The sequence below is a fragment of the Hippocampus bargibanti genome, linkage group LG08 (genome assembly GCF_051943395.1).
Source record: "Hippocampus bargibanti isolate YZ-2025 linkage group LG08, ASM5194339v1, whole genome shotgun sequence".
Lineage (NCBI taxonomy): Eukaryota > Metazoa > Chordata > Actinopteri > Syngnathiformes > Syngnathidae > Hippocampus > Hippocampus bargibanti.
Genome location: NC_142741.1, coordinates 5,800,799 through 5,816,885, shown reverse-complemented (window position 1 = coordinate 5,816,885; position 16,087 = coordinate 5,800,799). Strand labels below are relative to the sequence as shown.

The following is a 16,087-nucleotide window of genomic DNA, read 5'->3' as shown; positions in this document are numbered from 1 at the left end:
GAACGCAAAAATCCATTAGTTTTGAAAACCCAGGAGTCAAGTATCTGAAAATACAATCTCAGTCCCAGACGTATTCTCTTGACCATTAGCAAAGTGCAACCAATAAATACGAGCACAATCATGGTCGTTCTGTAAGACTGCTTGCAATGACCTCTTCCAAGGTTCAAATGATCAGTAAAAAAGCTGTTTGGGTTGACATGCTGTATATGTTGTTTGGTTGATTGGTTAGTGATACAAAATCTACAGAATATAATCAATGAAGATTTATCGCGACGGATATAAAAATCCCATTCAACAATTGCCACATTGTATCTAATTTTCTCTGAACTGAGTTTGAGTTGTCCGCGGCCGATATATGAAAGAGGTCAGAGAGTAATTTGTGTTTTAGGGTTAATCATCGGCACTAATTCATGTATTACAGGCAAAAGTAAAAAGACGTGCATTAAACGTTATCCAATTGTGTGTGAGCGCAAGATATGAGTACACAATTTTTTTGTTGATATCATGAAAGATGTTTGTTAGTTGGCACGCTCATTCAAGACACGGATCAAGGCACTGCTGTGGGATATGCTCCTTGTGACTTTGGGGCAGTCCATCCGGCCGAAGGTGACTACCTAATCTTTTTTTTTATCCTCATGGACCAAGAATATCATAAGGTTTTACGGTATGGTTTGTGGTTAAAACGCCGAAGGGAAAACAAAGGAAGAAGTACAAGTTCTCGGGGCCCGGAGAAAGTACAGGAAAACTCATTCAAGCACTTGGTCAGTTATTAAGTGCTTCATCAAGACAAACTATTGCATTTGTACAGTCTATCCTGTCAGAAACTGCTTGTCACCTTGAACATCCTGACAGCTGTGAATGCCCGCATCAGACAGCACCGTCGAACTCACAGCCGCTTCTCTGAGGGAACCCTCCGCCATCGGGTATTGGCTGGTCTCTTTGTGTCGTTCTACTCCATCATCGTGCCGAGGGACGACCTCATTTGCAGTTGATGGCTCACACGGTAGCGCGACAGGGAGGGCTACAGGTTCATCCACTTTGGCAGACTCGATTCTCTCAGTGTGACACAGTGTTGAAATTGTCACCGGCGAGGCTGAGGGTGTTTTGAAGTACATTGAGGGGAAACAAAGGTATCGCTATAAGTGATTCAAGAAAATAGTGGAGCACATCAACACCATCTAGAAAGAAAGAAAACAAATCATAGGCTTGCAAAGGCCTTTACAAGGTGTACTTATGATTGATCTTTCAGCAACTGGCAGTCCCAATGTACATTACCCAATCTTAGTATATATGTTATCTTAGTATTACTTCAATACAGAATCCAAAATGCCAGTCATCCCTACAAAACATCTCATCGCGCTCTTGGTGTAGTTCATGCAAACCATTGAAATCACCTTCAACAGCCACCTTATTTGCAGTAACATTGCTGTGAGTGTCATGTGACGGATAGCTCTCTTCTGATTGGACACTCGTCTGCTCCAAACAGGCTGAACCTGAAAACTGCAATGATGATCCTTGCCCAGAGTTTAGTGTGTCGTGCGCCAAGTCCTTTGGAGCCTCTGCATTGTGGGGATGCGCTGTCAGGACAGATGTTTCCAGTATGATCTGATATTGTTGGGTAGGTGCAGGCGATTCTGTTTGACGGGCACCATTTGGTCCAACGAGTGCAGCGTGGACAAGTGAATATTCTTTTGTCTCGACCGTTTTCAGATGTTGAGGGTCATTCAGCTCCATCGATGAAAAAGGTATAGTTTGATCAGTGTCTGTCTTTGCCGAGGAGAGAGTCAACGTGTCCTCTGATTTGCAGTTTGCGAGCTGTCCGGAAATACCGTGCCTGTCTGAAATGAGTGGTTTTATCTGGATGAGGTTATTGGTCAGGACGTCTGAAGTCTCTGTGGAATCATGGGGTTCCTCTACCCAGAGTTTTGTAGACTGCAGTGCCCTAAAAGGCTTTTTTTTATGGGAACCGCCTACAGAGTCAGCGCATCTGTCTAATTGGGCTGACACAACCTCTGTTTGATTCGTAGAGCACTTAGCCTGGGGGGCAAATGTCTTTTGGGGGTTATTAAGGTCTAACGGCACAGAAGTGGGCGCTAAGCCGTATCGCTCTTCGAGTTTGACAGATACATTCTTCAGATAAGATTCTTCTGATTCAACATTAGCTCTCTGACGAGAATTACAAACCTCTACAAGGACCGCTGTCTGCAAGGAAGTCATAAATTGTTTAGAAGCTTTGGGCTCTTCGGTCTTCTGTCTATGGTCAATTGATTCCTCACTTAGGGATTGTGTAAAATGTGTCGTCTGAGAACATGGCTTAAGCTTTATGATTGACGGCTTGATTGGGTTGCAGTCGGGCAGAGATTTGACAGTCCGTATTTTTTCCTGACTCTTTTTCTCATTGTCTTTTGTGAAAATCCCTTCCGTCACATATTGATTCGTCGACCGTTGAACACCCTTGTGCATGGAATGTGATCCGTGTGTCCGAGAATCTCTGCTCTCGCCACCAGAGCTGCCATACTTGTGCTTTGAGGGAATGCCATCGGCATCCGTCGAGTTGATCTTCTCCGGTTGGGAGGAAACTCTTAGGAGTTCGGCTACAAGCAGAAATGTTTTCAGTGGTTGTCGATCTCAACGTTTCCTCTCAAAACAGAATTTCATTGACATCGTTGTGGGTTAGGATGGAGTTATGTGGTCATCCATTGCAAAGACAAACAAGATGGTCGACCAGATTTGGTCTGAAATTCAACTCTCAAAAATACCCGACAAAACAATCGCAAACTAAATTTCAAGAATTACCTTGGTATTTTTTTTTGTAAGATGCTCATTGTGTCACTTTCATAAGAGTTTCTTGTCATTGCAACGGGGCAAAGGTTTGGAGGATCTGGTGATGTTTAATGAAACATGGAATGAGCTGAAAAAGCCATAAGTGGTAGGTGAAGCGCAGTTTCTGTTACCGTGGAAAATGGAGTGACAAACAACACATCGGTTAGTTTGGAGGGAGTTTTCAAGTAAAATAAAGACCCGCACATTGTTTTCAAGAATACCAATTCCAGAAAACAATGCACTAGAGAGGACAAGATGGCAAAAAAAAAAAAAAAGCAACCTGAAGTGCCAAAAAAACGGGCGGATGACTCGGATGATAGAGCCAAAAGTAAAACACCACCACTGTTAGTGGCATGGTATCGGCTGCGTTAAAACAAAACAGATGACTGATGTTGAAATGTATAAAATCACCTTGAACATCCGCAGTGATTTGGGCAGATGCATCGGAAACCGCAGTAATCTCACCAGCATGGTGACACTGCCGTGCTGTTTTGACAGAGCCAAAGAGAAAACAATGAGCGTGGTCATATCTACCGACATGAAATAAAAGTTCAATAATAATGTGGTAGGACAACACCTTTGATGTCAACAGTTAACTGCCTGTCGTCAGATGTTAGGCAGTTAGAACTGGAAACAGCAGCTGTGACTAGCGTCGGTGGAAGTGGGGAGACTTGGATGCCGCTCTCAGGTTCAACAAGAGTTTCCGTTTTTGGAAATTGGCAGGCCTGGCTGCTGCTTTCAGGTACAAGAGTTTCCATTTTTGGAATCGGACAGGCCAGCGGGCTTGTTTCAGGTACAACAAGAGTTTCCATTTTTGGAATTGGACCGGTCTGGATGCTGCTTTCAGATTCAACAAGAGTTTCCATTTTGGGGTAGAATGGAGTTCCGTCTTTGTACCAACAAGCTTTGGCAATGGGGTCTGAAATTTCAAATTGTTGCACAATCGGGCAGCGCTCGTCGGCAGATTTGTCCCTCGCAACATCTGGACCACATGTCTCAGCCGGCACTACGGATAGTCATTGGAGATGAAGCATTAGAACAAATGTTTTGAGTAAAAGACATCGTATACTGGCTTTAACATAAGTCAAAAACACATATTACAGAAACAAGCAATCACCTTGAGTGCTGACAACTAATGCAGCAACATCATCCGCTGTTGCACAGTAGTATGCTCCAGAGTTGGATGGATGACTTGGTTCAATCACAAGTGTCTTCTTGATAGCTTCTAGGATAAACTTTTGTTCTGAAGTTGATACGGCGGCTTTCGCCTTCTGCAGTGACCCCTCGGCCTGGCGTGGGTCATGAATCGCAGAGTCCGAAATTCGACATGGCAGTTCCAAGGAGGTGGGACCCTCGAGTGATTGATTCTCCACAAACTTGGGCGAGGCTGGCAACGGCGCTAAAGGTGATGACTCAAATCATAATTGTGTAAAAACTGTACATTTCCATACTGTGATTGAGAGAAGGGGTTAACACTTTTCCCTAGACGGTTATACGTTTGATCAAGGAGAAAGTCAAAGGGAGTATTGATTATTTTGACAAAGCCTCAAGAAACTGTTGCAAGACCATCAAAACACCATTTGACTCGAGTGACAAATCGGATATTAGTAAGTTGCTTGAGTCGATCAATGCATAATCACCTCTCATACCCACAGTGAAGACTACGGTCCCATCTGACGTTTGGCAGTGGTATTGGCCCTCGTGCACCGACTCAGCAGAAGGGACAACGAGTCGCCTCAATGTCCCGTTGCTCTGTATGTCCTGCCCTTTGTGCGGAAAGAGCTTCACGCCATCTTTATACCACTGTGCAGGCAACATGGAGTCTGCCACCTCACATTCCAGCACCAAAGGTTCGCCCATTTCAAAGGACTTGGCTCTCTTAACGTCAAGGTGAGTGGCGGACTTCGTCGGTTTAGCTAGCATTGGAAATTCACAACGGTGATTAAATACCTTCAAAAATGATCACTTGGAATTTTGATTAGCTTTGGAGACTTTGGTTTCATGGTTATAGTGAAATGAAAATCAGAAGTTCTAATCCAAACGACATTAAGTTGAAGCAGAGGTTATTAATAGCAACTCAAAGAGATGCAAGGCCTTTTTTGGGGGATGAGACAGAACACAAAAAGTCACCTTTTATCTCAACTTGAAAGTCCATGGTGTCATCCTTTGTTCTACATTGATACACACCAGAGTGGTGCATCTCTGCACCCCGAACAACTAAAGTCCTTGTGGTTCCGTCCAACTGCATTTCCAGCTCTGAGGTCGAAACAAGCTGCGTTCCATCCTTGTACCAGCAAACTGGGGCCTCGGGATCAGAAACCATGCAACGCAGTACAACGTGTCCCCCTGCCTCAATCAATTTGGTCCTCATTTCTTCAGGGAGCGGACAGAACATCACCGGTGGAGCTACAGATACAGTTTAACAGCTACTGTCAATTGAGACAACTTTAAAGGTCTTTGATACATACGTTGAGTCTGACCACTGTCATGGTAGTCAATTACATTGTCAAACTGAGTAAAAGTAATGGTCAGTGCAACAAGTACATCTCCATGTTGCAAAATCATAATCACCTTCGATATTGACATTGAATGTGACGGTGTCCCCCTTTGTCTTGCAGCAGTATAACCCTGAATGGTAAAAGTCGGCCGAAGGGATAACCAACTTCCTCACCAATCCATCTACTTGAATATTGAGTCCGTTGTGAGGAAAGAGCTTTGAGCCGTCTTTGTACCAGTACACCTGAGCATTGTGCTCTGATAGCTCGCAGCGTAAAAGAATTTGGGAGCCTGCGTGGATGGTTTTGTTCCTCGCCGCTTCAGGAATTGCTGAAAATCTCACAGACGGGGCTATGGACATTTGAATATGTGCCATTCATAAAAATGCAGAAAAATAAGTCATATGGCAAAAACGATGCAAGACCACTGCTTGACAGGACGAACTTACTTACCCTCGACTTCCACATTGAACCGGATGACATCGTCAATGGCGTCGCAGCAATACACTCCTGAATGTGAGAACTCTGCCGACTGGATGACGATCCTCCTCATGGTGCCCTCTGACTGGATGTTAAGACCCTCCGTTGTCTGTAATTCTACCCCGTTCTTGTACCAGTGTACCGGAGCGGCGGGGTCTGAGAGCTCGCAATACAGTACGATGGGGTTCCCAATTTCGACAAATTTGTTTCGATCCATTTCTGACATCAGTGAAAACTTGGCCAGAGGCGCTGTTGGTTTAAAAGAAAAATCCATGGTATGCATTTTTGTCCAGTCATCTGACCACCGTCAGTCATTTACATCGCTTTAGACACACTCACCTTGAATGTACAAGGCAGCTGAATCCCGTATACCGTACGCAATAAAAGTTATTTCGGCTCCATTTTCGGTGTCTCGAACTCCTTGGATTCGAAGAGACTGGTGTGTCCTCGAGCGACGCATGGAAAAACGCTCATCATCCTGAAGCTGCGTGCCATTTAAGAACCACGAGCCGATGACTGATGCGGATAGTTCAATAGTGAAAATTGCATCTTGTCCTTCTGGAACCAGTGCATCCTGTAAGGGGGTTTGTATCCTGGCTACCGGAACTGGAATGCAAAATAAACACACGTAAGATCAGAAGTGATCACTTGTGACATGAATCCATTGATGAACCTAACATACCCAAATGCACTGCTCGAGGGAACTCCACATTGTTGCTCTTCCCGTATTTATTGACACTACAAATACGGAACCGATAATCGGCCTCACATGGCACGCTATCGCCAAGGATCTCCACCGAGGTAGCCGAGTCGGTGGTCAGGCACTGTAGCCACTCTTGTGAGCCCGTACCCACTTCCTGTCGCTCCAGTACATAACCAGAGGGAGGGTTCTTGCGTGAGTCCTGTGCTGGAGTCCATGACAGAAGTGCTGCGTTTGCCCGCTCTGTGTTGATCTGCACTCCCACTGGGACACTCGGAGGACAATGTCTGGCCGCTGAAAGCAGATTTATGGCACAAATGATGACAACATTTTGACAATCCTTCCTTCTGTATCGTGACATTGTCATTTACTGGACCCTACCCTTGACTCTGAGCTGAGAGGAAGTCTTGGATCGCCCCACAAAGAAAGTCACAAAGCCAGAGTCTTGGGGCATGGTATTGACAAAAACTAGAATATGAGTCCGACCAAAAGACTTCAGGATGGTCTGATGAGTTTCACGCAGCTCCACGCCATCTTTATACCAGTGTATGTCCATCTCTTCTTTTTCCACTTCAACACAAAAGGCAGCATTTTCACCTTCCAAAACATCCACTTTCCTTGGAAGCTTTCGCATAATTGGGCCTAGAGATAGACAGTGGGTGAAAATCAACGGCAGATGACGACAAACCAAAAAAATGCAAGACCCAGAGACCAAATTGAAGTGGAACCACAACGGATTGCAAGCAACAATATTTACCTGCCGTTGGTGTTCGGTTCTCCATGTCAACTGATCGTAGCTTACCTTTCACTGCCACCTCAGCGATGCTTCGTCCGCCATCTGGCATTTCACACAGGTAAATCCCGTCATCATCAACACCAATGTCACGGATTGTAAGTCTGCGCTTCGTCCCCCACTCCTCCATTCCATATTTGGCTCCTGGTTGGAGTCGTCGATCCTCCAGGTACCATGTGATAGGGACAGAGTCCTCTGGGACTTCACACTCTAGAACAGCTAAGTCCCGCTCCCATACCTCCAGATCGATGAGCGGCTGCTTGAACCGCACAGGTGGTTCTGGCACCAGAAAAAAAGTGGGTACCGGTTTGTGTGAACACAATAAGAACACAATGATCTTCGTTATTTTCATGAGGAACTGGAAGGTCATTGCCACATTGTGCTGGATGGGAAATGAATCAAAACCACTAACACTGGGGCAGTTGTATTTAAAAAAACTGCACAGTATGTTCTTTTCAATGGATTCTGAGTGACAGTAAGTCACACGCCACCCTTAAATTTTCATGTCAATGAGAAGCTGAAAGTTGAAATACCCGTGACCATGCAAGACTTCACGTACTACTTGGTTCAGCCAGGTCATGAAATGGCTTGACTCGCTTGATTTCTGCTGTGGTCACTTAGCTCCTCATTCGGACAAACTTACCCTTGACTGACAGGTGTACGGCGCTGAGGGTTTGGCCTGCTGTGTTTGATGCGGCACACACATAGACCCCGTTGTCCTTCTGCTTGCAGTACAAAACCTTGAGGGTAAAGTATCCTTCTCGATCCTCGTACAACAAATATCGCCTTCCAGACAGTATCAGTCTTCCATCTTTTCTCCAAATAATTTCCGGTTTGGGCTTTCCTGTCACAAAGCATCGGAATTTCGCATGCTTGCCCTCCGTCACCGCAAACATTTTCACTCTGGTCGACTTGGTCGTCATCTGGTCTTTGTGCTGATTGGGCATCTGCCTGCTGATCCTCTGTTTGCCTTGGTGAGATTTTCTGTTTGCGTTGTTGTAGCCGTTGCGGTTTGCCTCGTCCTCGTGTCCGGGGCCAGCGTCCACAAGCAACACGGCTCCCGCGAGCGCTTCTCCAAACTCATTCCTCGCCTTACACGTGTACACGCCGCCGTCCGGTGCACGAGTTTTAAAAATCTTCAACTGGAACCACCCCCCGTCTTGGTAACTCACGCTAAAATGAGTGCTTTCGAATATTTCGCTGAGCTTTTTGCCATCCTTTTCCCAGCTCACCTCTGGCCGTGGACTTCCCCAGAGCTTACAGGAGAATACGGCGTCTTCTCCACGACCCGCTCGGGTGGATAGAGGTTTGATCAGGAATCGCGGTTTGTTCTCCTCTCTTAACTCCAGTTCTTGAGCCTCTCCTTCTACCTTCAGGGTGGCAGCTGCGTACGTTTCGCCGATGCTGTTCTTTGCTTTGCACATATACTGACCGCTGTCCTCCATCGTCACGGCGGTTATGATCAGATTGTAAATGTTGCCGTCCTCAAAGACGCGGTATCGTCCTTGCGGGTCAATCTTCTCATTGTTCCTCTCCCATATGACCGCTGGCCTTGGATCGCCACCAATCTGACACTTCAGGACCGCATCAGTCCCACTCTGTACACCGACGGGCCTGGGATAGGCCAAGAAGCGCGGCGCGCCACCGAATACATCCATCTTTGACCCGTTGGTCTTGCTTTGCCTCTAGCAGTCCTAAACGTGAGAATTATTCACTGGGTCCGATTTTCAAAGGTAATTTCTACAAATGAAACCAAACAAAATATCATTTTAGTTCAAACAAAATATGAACTTTGTTGGGGAGTCAGTGTAATCTATGGATGAAAAGGTTTCTTCAGCCGTCATTTGTACTTCTTTGAAGGTGTCGGACGTTTCGCTTCTTATCCGTCCGACACCTTCAAAGAAGTACAGATGACGGCTAAAGAAACCTTTTCATCGATGGACCACTCCTGTACGACTGAGAGCTTACACAGACGTAGTGTGATCTATGGAATGCTTGAAGATCCCATTAAAATCAGTTTTACATGATCTATTGATCCGATGTGATATGCATGCTTGAGCGCAAACGTATGGTATGACGATTAGGCTTAATTAAATTAGAGCTGTCTGCATGACAGAAAACGGCGGTGTGATTGGCGGGTTGCTGGGGGGTGGGCGCTCCAACTGCAAAGGCAGCCACAACACGCGGCGAGTACAGCTGGTGCTGTATTTCACTGGGAAAGAGCTTAATATAGTTCAACCTACGTAAACAGCTGCGAGAGAGAGAGAGAGAGAGAGAGAGAGAGAGAGAGAGAGAGAGAGAGAGAGAGAGAGAGAGAGAGAGAGAGAGAGAGAGAGAGAGTGAGAGTATGCGGGTGTTTGTCAGGTGTCGCAAAGAAGCTTCTGAAACACACGGGCTCACAAAAACACGTGGAGACTTTTGCAGTGTGCCCACCCAAGAGACCTCATAATCAAAATATGCCTGGCCTCCGTCAAGACCTTCGTCGTCAACATGGTTAGGAAATTCCACTGGTACATGGTTAGAATTGCTGTTGCGATCATTCGGGCGGATCAACGGTTGAGGATTTGCATATTTTAAGGGGTCTGCAATGGGAGTATCCCGACTTTACTCAGTAGCGGGAGACAGTCAGATAGAGGTCAATAAAATGCAGGTGTACAAATCTAACGTTACAAAGCAGGCGAATAAGTCTATCTGAAATTTGGTAGAACGTCATCAAAGGATCATCATAAAAGTCGGAAGGACCCATGACTCTCATGCCGCTAGATTAGCCTAGCTAGAGTCAGTTTGAGTTACATTGCCACCATAGTAACGAAACCCAGGACCCTCCAGGACTTGAAGTTAAACGTCAAACGTAACATTGTAGACTAGTGCGAGATCTCCGGAACAAAATGTCACAGTTTGAACTTTGGAAGCATCATGAATATTCCCACCGGCCGTTAAAAGGGAGGTTGACATATCTGATTTAATTGAAATGACCCCTGCCCCCTGTGCCGTGAACCCCTCAGATGACCTACCTCGCTTCAGTCGCCAGTGATGACCGTCAACAAACATTCCACAGTCGCGACCAGTCTTTGCGGCAAAAAGCGGTAGCGCGGGTCTCGTCAAGGCAACGTCTCGAGTCCACTTCAAATTCATGTTTTCCTCCAAACCCGGGCCGTTCTATTCCTGTTCATGTTTGAAGCCATCCTTTTAATTCGATCCAACACCAGGCTCCTCTGTGGTCTTTGATTGAAAACGGCCGCCCTCCCCTGCCCCCGATCTCTGCGGCGTTCAGCCCTCGGACACTCCGAGTGCCATTGTTCGCGGGATACCGTTAAATGCTTTTGCAGCTGCTGCTGTCCCCTAAAAGTACTGGCAACCTCGATGACAGCTAGGGGAGATAAGTAAGGCACTTCCATTCACTTGCCAGTGGGGGCTAAAGATAGCACCAGCGATCGGTGCATGCAAGACTGCTTAGCTTACGTGAGGCTTTGTATTAAAAATACATAAGAGGAACCTTCCGGTAGTTTACTTCTACCTCAACTACAGTTTCAAGTTGACAATTTGTTAGCATACAAGTAAGTGCAAGTAGAACCGTAAGCTAACCGTAAGCTAACACCAAACGTCAGAAAATAACCTCAGGAGAAAATGTATCCTAATTTGACTTCATGAACTAAAAGTACAGAAGCTGCAACTAGAATATGCAAAAAAACTGATGAACAAGAAGAAGAGGGAAGTCTGGCTGGGATTGTAGCGACAAGCACAGATCTGAGCTATTAAGACTGCGGCACAAATTTTGATGGAACCGTGAGACAGAGATGACAGATGTGGCGCGTTTGGGCTTTGGCGGTTTCTTCTGGGATGTTCTTTAGCTTCACTCGTAAACTGAATTTAGAAGGTAGAATCTGCTGGTTGAAGGAAAGATGCAAGAAATAAAAATAAAGGTTGAAAAACCCTTTCAGTCAAAAATTAAGCAGTTTGTGCTCACTGTATTGATATTTTTGTAGAGGCAGGGCCTAATGTGACTGTAGACTCCTTGCAGGATGCGGATTTGTTATTTTCTTAAGATGAAATCAAAGATAGAATATATTTTTTGAAGCAGTCCACCCCATAAATAAACCCCAATCACAGCGCCGTGCATTAGATGTTGCTGCCGTTCCATTTTGCCTCGCCGGCCGACCTGCTCGATGGAGCGAGCGTGTTTTTTGGCTTTTGTTGGCTGCTGGGTCCCTTCAGCTGTTTGGTGGCTCCACACAACCTCCTGCCTGATTTCAGCTGTTGGAAGTAATCCGAGATAACTCAGAGACACGCAGCCCGGTTATGAAATACGTACTTTGCGCTAGAGGAGAAATATCAAGGTTCGCTAAACATGAATGCGCTACGATATTTTCTGATGCTTACCAAAGGGTGTTTTGTTTTGAATGTGTGTAATACGCAGGGCTGATTTTATGCTCTGCTTTGACCCATGTGAGGAGAATTGGGTGGGAGAATGGATGGACTAGCTAACATGTGCCGCTTTCGCTAACAACGCAAACACGGGCTGATTTGCGAAAATGCGGCTTCTCCAATCCGTCCCCAGACTTCTTTGGGGACGGCTGAAGAAACCTTTTCATCGATGGACCACTCCTGTACGACTGAGAGTTTACACAGACGTCCCAGATTGCAATTTCAGTCGTCCATCGCAGTCAAACACGGACTGAAAATAATTCTACCAACCCCAAATCAAGAGTTCACAGACTTCCAAAGGCGACAGGGGACCCCATTTTGAATAGCCCCACCCTACTCTCTGTTGTGTGTCGCTTTGCCAGACGTTTTTTTTTTTAACCTTTTCCTCCCCGTGACCCTGGAATGTGAACCAAGCAGTCAATCTGAGGGACCGAGACATGTTCAGACATGGCAGACAAGAACGGAGTTGAAGGGACGTAGCCACAGGATAGAATGTGTACAAGGCGATTGAATCTTAAGCAAGGTTGTTCATTTATGGGTGTGTCTCTTGGTGTTTGCCTGTTTAAATGTATACAGGTACTCCCCTTCTTTTGCCCCCCCCCCCCCATCTCTGTTTTGTTTCTGTCAATTTGGGCTAATCCACATTGATCGGTTGTATTTAGTTTGCAACGAATTATTTCCGGGGCTCCCTCAATTCCATTTGGAAAAAGCAAAGGCGACGCCGCAGGTTTCGCCCCGCCCCTCAACTACTCTGATCGCGATAATACTAAGAAACAATACCCTCTGGTGGCCACTTAGCGTAAGCGCACAATGGGGAAAAAAAAGCTACCGGTCCTAAAACTTGACCATTATTCTCTGCTTTGTAGTAAATTCCCGATTCAAAGCTACTTTTGTTTGCTGTACATCGTGATATAGATTTTTATTTCTGAACAATTTCCACATTAAAAATTAGAAATGCAAAGGCTTTTTAAAAATTGGTGTTTTTTTGTTGTTGTTTGTTTGATCAACTCAACCATTATTGCAATCTTTTGTATCGTTTGAGAAGCTCAACCATTATTGCAACCTTTTGTATCCTGTTGACATCGTGTTCTCAAAACAAACATATTTACTGAACAGTGTTCCAGAGAAAGATCAAATTTGATACTTTGACACCCAATTTTATCTAAAGACGTCAAATTAGATGAAGCTGACATGTAACAGGAAGCAGGAGAAAGTGTGAAGGATCCAAATTCCCAAAGTCGAATGGGAAGTCAGCCATTTTGATTTGAAGCGCCCTTTTGGATTTTTTTATTTTTTATTTTTTTTTTTTTGTTTTGGATTAAGGCATGGAGATTATGGTTACTTCAAGCACAACGATCAGTTTTTTTCCAGTTGTGTCTATGCCTCAAAAAGGAGCCACGCTCAACCGTTGTCCATTTTGAAGCGGAAGCTGCCATTTTGGTTTCATTACGTAGTTAAAGGACAACCGACGCCATCGGACAAGTTGTGTCCATAATTTGTAAAATCACTTCAAATGACTTCTACTGAGTGTATTTTACAAAGATTCGACCGCATATAGCTAAATTGTACGTTTTAAGACTCACGCTGAATATTCAGGAAGTCCTGTTTTCGAGTTGATGACGATGCCTGACGTGACGTCACGTCTGGAATGCCCCTGAACGAGAAAGCGACACACAATGCATTTTGGGTACTTTGTTTGGTCTGAAAACTTTGTGTTGGTCCGGTTTGATGGCGAAATTAGAAGGAAAAAACAAATAACGCCATGGTGAATCGTTGTATGTTGCACCAAGACTACTATTTGATACTAGTTGACACAAATTCCCAGCAGACAAATCGGCCCATTTCCAACGGAGCTTGGGCGCCATCTTGTGCATTTTCTGGGCGCTACATTGGAGTCCAGACGCCTCAAAATGAGACAGAAGGACTTGTTTAATCGATTGCAAACATTTATGCTTTCCTCTTCAGAACTATTTGAATCATATTCATAACTGGTTGAGTAACAAGAAAGCATCTGCTCCAAATCTGAAGCCATTGCTTTGATTCTCGAGAAAGGCAAGACGTCCTGTTGTGACATCACGAACAGGGGCGGGACCTTCTGAAACTTTCTGAGGTAATTTTGTAGTAGTTTTGGGACACTTTCAGTCATTTTTATTAGTTTTGCATTTGACTAAAAATATCAGCCTGCATGTTTTGGGTATTTTAGATGCTATAAAACGTTTTTCTGATGTCAGTTAGGAAACAAAAAAATGGTGTTGGTTGTCCTTCAATAAGGGGAATTGTAATCATTAATAAGGGGAGCAAAAGTAATACTCGATCACATGTATATATTTTTTATCGCTGCGTACGGTCGATTATGAAAGCATCATGTGCGCATGTGCGGTAAAATGCAATTCCGATTGTTTTAGCGTCTCATTTTAAATAATGTACGGTGTACTACAACTTTTATCCGGGGAATTGTAATCATTTATAAGGGCAGCTATTAGCCAAGGTTGACAGATATGCATTTCCATCGTTTGCATTTTCGTCTGTGCTGAGTTGAATCGGTTGACTGCTTCATCTTGAACCGTTTTTTTAAAGTTGCACTTCCATCCGTCAACTGGAGGACTCGGGATGCGAGACACAACTCGCAGGAAAAAGTTTCTCTCTAGGACCTGGCGGAAGTCCCGGGTGGGGGCCTGCGAGCGGGTCACCCGTCGCCCCCACCCGCCCCAGGTCACTTGTGGCTCGTTGCGCATCAGCTGGAGGAGCTGCGCCGGCCGGCAGCGACAAGACGTTCAGGGCACCGTCTAAAGCTCCACGCGGCCGGCGTCTTCTCGGCTCGGCTGTAACTCAACACACGCGACCATGAGGTGCACGCCATTAACTTTTGCGGCTTTGCTGGATGATCGCCATGTTTACACTTTCCTCGTGTATAGTATTGATGTCAAGCTTGCCGCTTTCTTGCAGGTGTTTCTCGGGACTGGAGCGTTTTTGGTGGAGCTGCCTCTTGATTTTTGCAAGTCGCGTCGCAGCGCAATGGCCAGGTAAGAAAAGTTTGTCAATACAATTGAGCAGTGCAACAAGTAGATAAATGCCTACCAACGCGCAATGAGCTACTTCATCTGTGTCAAAGTTAAAGCACGGGGGCAGAATCTGCCCTATCAAATCATTTTATTCGCCCAGTGAAAGCAAATCACGCATGTCAAGTGCCATGATGCTTGCTAAAGTCCCAAACAACATTTCAAATTCTTCCATTTAAAACCACAATAAGTCATTTTTTTACTTCAAATTTGAAAATTCGTTATTCATTCATTTGTTGTCCGCCCTAGATGTATTATGTGGAGGGGATGAACAATTGTAATTTAAATGTGTCAAAGTTAAGGCCTGCGGGCCAAATGTTGCCCGCCACCTCATTTTATTCGGCCCTCGAAAGGAAATAAAACTAGTGAAGTTCCATACTCATCTATTGAGCTAGCTAGCGATTGCGCTAGCTAGCTAGCGATTAAGCTAGTTAGCGATCCAGCTAGCTAGCTAGCGATCAAGCTAGCAAGCTCTCTTTCCATTCAGTTAGTTGGCTAATCCCTCGTATTACAGGTGTCCAAGTCAAGACTTGTCTGGCCCGCCCCATCATTTTATTTGGTCCACGAAAGCAAATCAAGCATGTCAAATGCCATGATGCTTGCTAAAGTCCCAAACATTTCAAATTGTCCCATTTAAAACCACAATAAGTCATTATTTTTGTAGTTCAAATTTGAAAACTTGTTATGCATTCATTTGTTGTGCGCTCTAGATGTAATATGTGGAGGGGATGAAATATTCTCACGAACAAATGTACCCATCTGTTTACAATTGCATTCATGGTGTAGTTTAAATAGCTATTTTATTATTTATCATTGTATTTATGGTTTTGGTGTTCTGTGTATTGTTCTTTTAACTGTAAAGTGTCCTTGTGTTCAGAAAGGCGCTTGTAAATTAAATGTATTCTCTTCTTCTTCTTCTTTTTCTTCTTTTTCTTTTTCTTCTTCTTCTTCTTCTTCTTCTTCTTCTTCTTCTTCTTCTTCTTCTTCTTCTTCTTCTTCTTCTTCTTCTTCTTCTTATTATTATTATTATTATAAAGAGCTAGCTAGCGATTGAGTTCACTAGTGATTGAGCTAGATAGCGATTGCACTAGCTAGCAATAGAGATGCTAATGATTGAGCTAGCTAGCGATCGAGCTAGCTAGCGCTTGAGCTAGTTAGCAATCGAGCTAGCTAGCTTTCTAGCTCTCTTTCTACACAGTTAGGTGGCTAATCCCACATATCACAGTGTCCTGTATCCAACTCAAGGCCCAGGGGCCCGATCTGGCCCGCCCCATCATTTTATTCGGCCCGTGAAAGCAAATCAAACTTAAGA

General features: G+C 44.8%; 2 protein-coding genes across 8 annotated transcripts in view; one reads left to right on the top strand and one right to left on the bottom strand.

The window, feature by feature from the left end:
- obsl1b (obscurin like cytoskeletal adaptor 1b) overlaps window positions 1–10,619 on the bottom strand; it is a 34,631-nt gene extending 24,012 nt beyond the window's left edge. Inside the window, exons 1-15 of one of the 6 annotated variants that reach the window (XM_089002311.1) lie at window positions 10,306–10,619; window positions 7,935–9,031; window positions 7,301–7,570; window positions 6,880–7,140; window positions 6,481–6,792; window positions 6,138–6,404; window positions 5,772–6,047; window positions 5,395–5,670; window positions 4,954–5,229; window positions 4,464–4,739; window positions 3,941–4,222; window positions 3,401–3,829; window positions 3,235–3,309; window positions 1,395–2,594; window positions 836–1,093 (exon numbers count right to left, since the gene is read on the bottom strand). In XM_089002311.1, coding sequence (XP_088858437.1) covers window positions 836–1,093; window positions 1,395–2,594; window positions 3,235–3,309; window positions 3,401–3,829; window positions 3,941–4,222; window positions 4,464–4,739; window positions 4,954–5,229; window positions 5,395–5,670; window positions 5,772–6,047; window positions 6,138–6,404; window positions 6,481–6,792; window positions 6,880–7,140; window positions 7,301–7,570; window positions 7,935–8,949 — 5,473 coding nt within the window. In that variant the 5' untranslated portion in view covers window positions 8,950–9,031; window positions 10,306–10,619. The remainder of the gene's footprint in view (window positions 1–835; window positions 1,094–1,394; window positions 2,595–3,234; window positions 3,310–3,400; window positions 3,830–3,940; window positions 4,223–4,463; window positions 4,740–4,953; window positions 5,230–5,394; window positions 5,671–5,771; window positions 6,048–6,137; window positions 6,405–6,480; window positions 6,793–6,879; window positions 7,141–7,300; window positions 7,571–7,934; window positions 9,032–10,305) is intronic. The other 5 variants (XM_089002309.1, XM_089002315.1, XM_089002314.1 and 2 more) reach the window with 5 other exon arrangements.
- A 3,794-nt stretch (window positions 10,620–14,413) lies between these two features.
- Window positions 14,414–16,087, top strand: part of col18a1a (collagen type XVIII alpha 1 chain a) — a 59,719-nt gene continuing 58,045 nt past the window's right edge. For both annotated transcript variants that reach the window (XM_089002549.1, XM_089002547.1), the window contains exons 1-2: window positions 14,414–14,565; window positions 14,663–14,739. In XM_089002549.1, the coding sequence (XP_088858675.1) occupies window positions 14,561–14,565; window positions 14,663–14,739 (82 nt within the window). In that variant the 5' untranslated portion in view covers window positions 14,414–14,560. The remainder of the gene's footprint in view (window positions 14,566–14,662; window positions 14,740–16,087) is intronic.